The sequence below is a fragment of the Triticum dicoccoides genome, unplaced genomic scaffold, assembly GCF_002162155.2.
Source record: "Triticum dicoccoides isolate Atlit2015 ecotype Zavitan unplaced genomic scaffold, WEW_v2.0 scaffold121269, whole genome shotgun sequence".
NCBI classification, from domain to species: Eukaryota; Viridiplantae; Streptophyta; class Magnoliopsida; order Poales; family Poaceae; genus Triticum; species Triticum dicoccoides.
In genome coordinates, this window is record NW_021184704.1 from 1 (window position 1) to 1,109 (window position 1,109).

General features: G+C 48.3%; 1 protein-coding gene across 1 annotated transcript; it reads left to right on the forward strand.

Annotated features, from left to right (window-relative positions):
- The first annotated feature begins 37 nt into the window (after positions 1 to 37).
- Positions 38 to 658, forward strand: LOC119343275 (36.4 kDa proline-rich protein-like). The gene has a single exon (XM_037614329.1). The coding sequence runs from the start codon at positions 38 to 40 to the stop codon at positions 557 to 559; it is 522 nt and encodes a 173-aa protein (XP_037470226.1). The 3' UTR covers positions 560 to 658.
- Positions 659 to 1,109: the final 451 nt, after the last annotated feature.

Here is a 1,109-nt window from a genome sequence, read left to right on the forward strand (position 1 = left end):
GTCGCCAACCCTGGTGACCCCAACACCGGCCCCTGTGATGCCGCCAACACCAACATCGGTGACTGCGATGCCAGCACCGACCCCCGTTTCTCCAACGCCAACTCCGGTGGCCCCAACACCGACTCCTATGATACCGCCATCACCAACCCTTGTGACTCCGATGCCAGCACCAACCCCTGTCTCTCCAACGCCAATCCCGGTGGCCCCAACACCGACCCTCGTGATGCCGCCAGCACCCACCCCTGTGACTTCGACGCCACCCCCAGCCCTGGCCCCAGCGCTGGCTACATCGACCGGCAAGTGCCCCGTGGACACACTGAAGCTACTTGCGTGCGTGGACGTGCTCAATGGGCTGTTGCACGCGGTGATCGGCAGTAGCGCCAGGAATACATGCTGCCCGCTGCTGTCCGGCGTTGCCGACCTCGACGCTGCTCTCTGCCTTTGCACCACCATCAAGGTCAAGGCCCTCAACATCAACCTCATGCTGCCCATCGCCATCGAGGTGCTCGTCAACCAGTGCGGCAAGAGAGTGCCGAAAGACTTCCGCTGCCCTAATTAAGCTCCATAGATTACTATATGTACTATCAGTATCACCTGCATATGAATGTGATACATGCATTAAATTCTCTTGTGTGGTGACACAGGTGACATATCGAAGTGTAATAATCTATATGTACATGGATTTGCAGCTCTGACTCGCTACTTGTGACGGGGAGCTGTGGAGCATGCGTACATTGTGTTTGTGTAAAAGCGTATCCTATAGTAACCATATAACATGCTACCAATTGTGGTCTTCCATCGGTTTTGTAGTGTGTGTTTTCTTTTTGAAGAACTATGAATAAAATGTTCGTACTGTGTAAAAGAAGTTTTCACATCCACTTGTAACCCATACCAAGATACTTGTTGAACCATACGCTTTACAGGATTCGGATTTTCGTGTTGAACATTTTGATATATTATACATTTTTTTCCGACATCGTATGCAAAAGTTATAGCCCTTTTACTTTTTCATAACACATTTTTGCAAAACATGTACAAATTTAAGTTTTTAAATTTTCCTAACTAGTAGATGTACTAATATAACTACATCTCAAAGGATTTTATTTTTT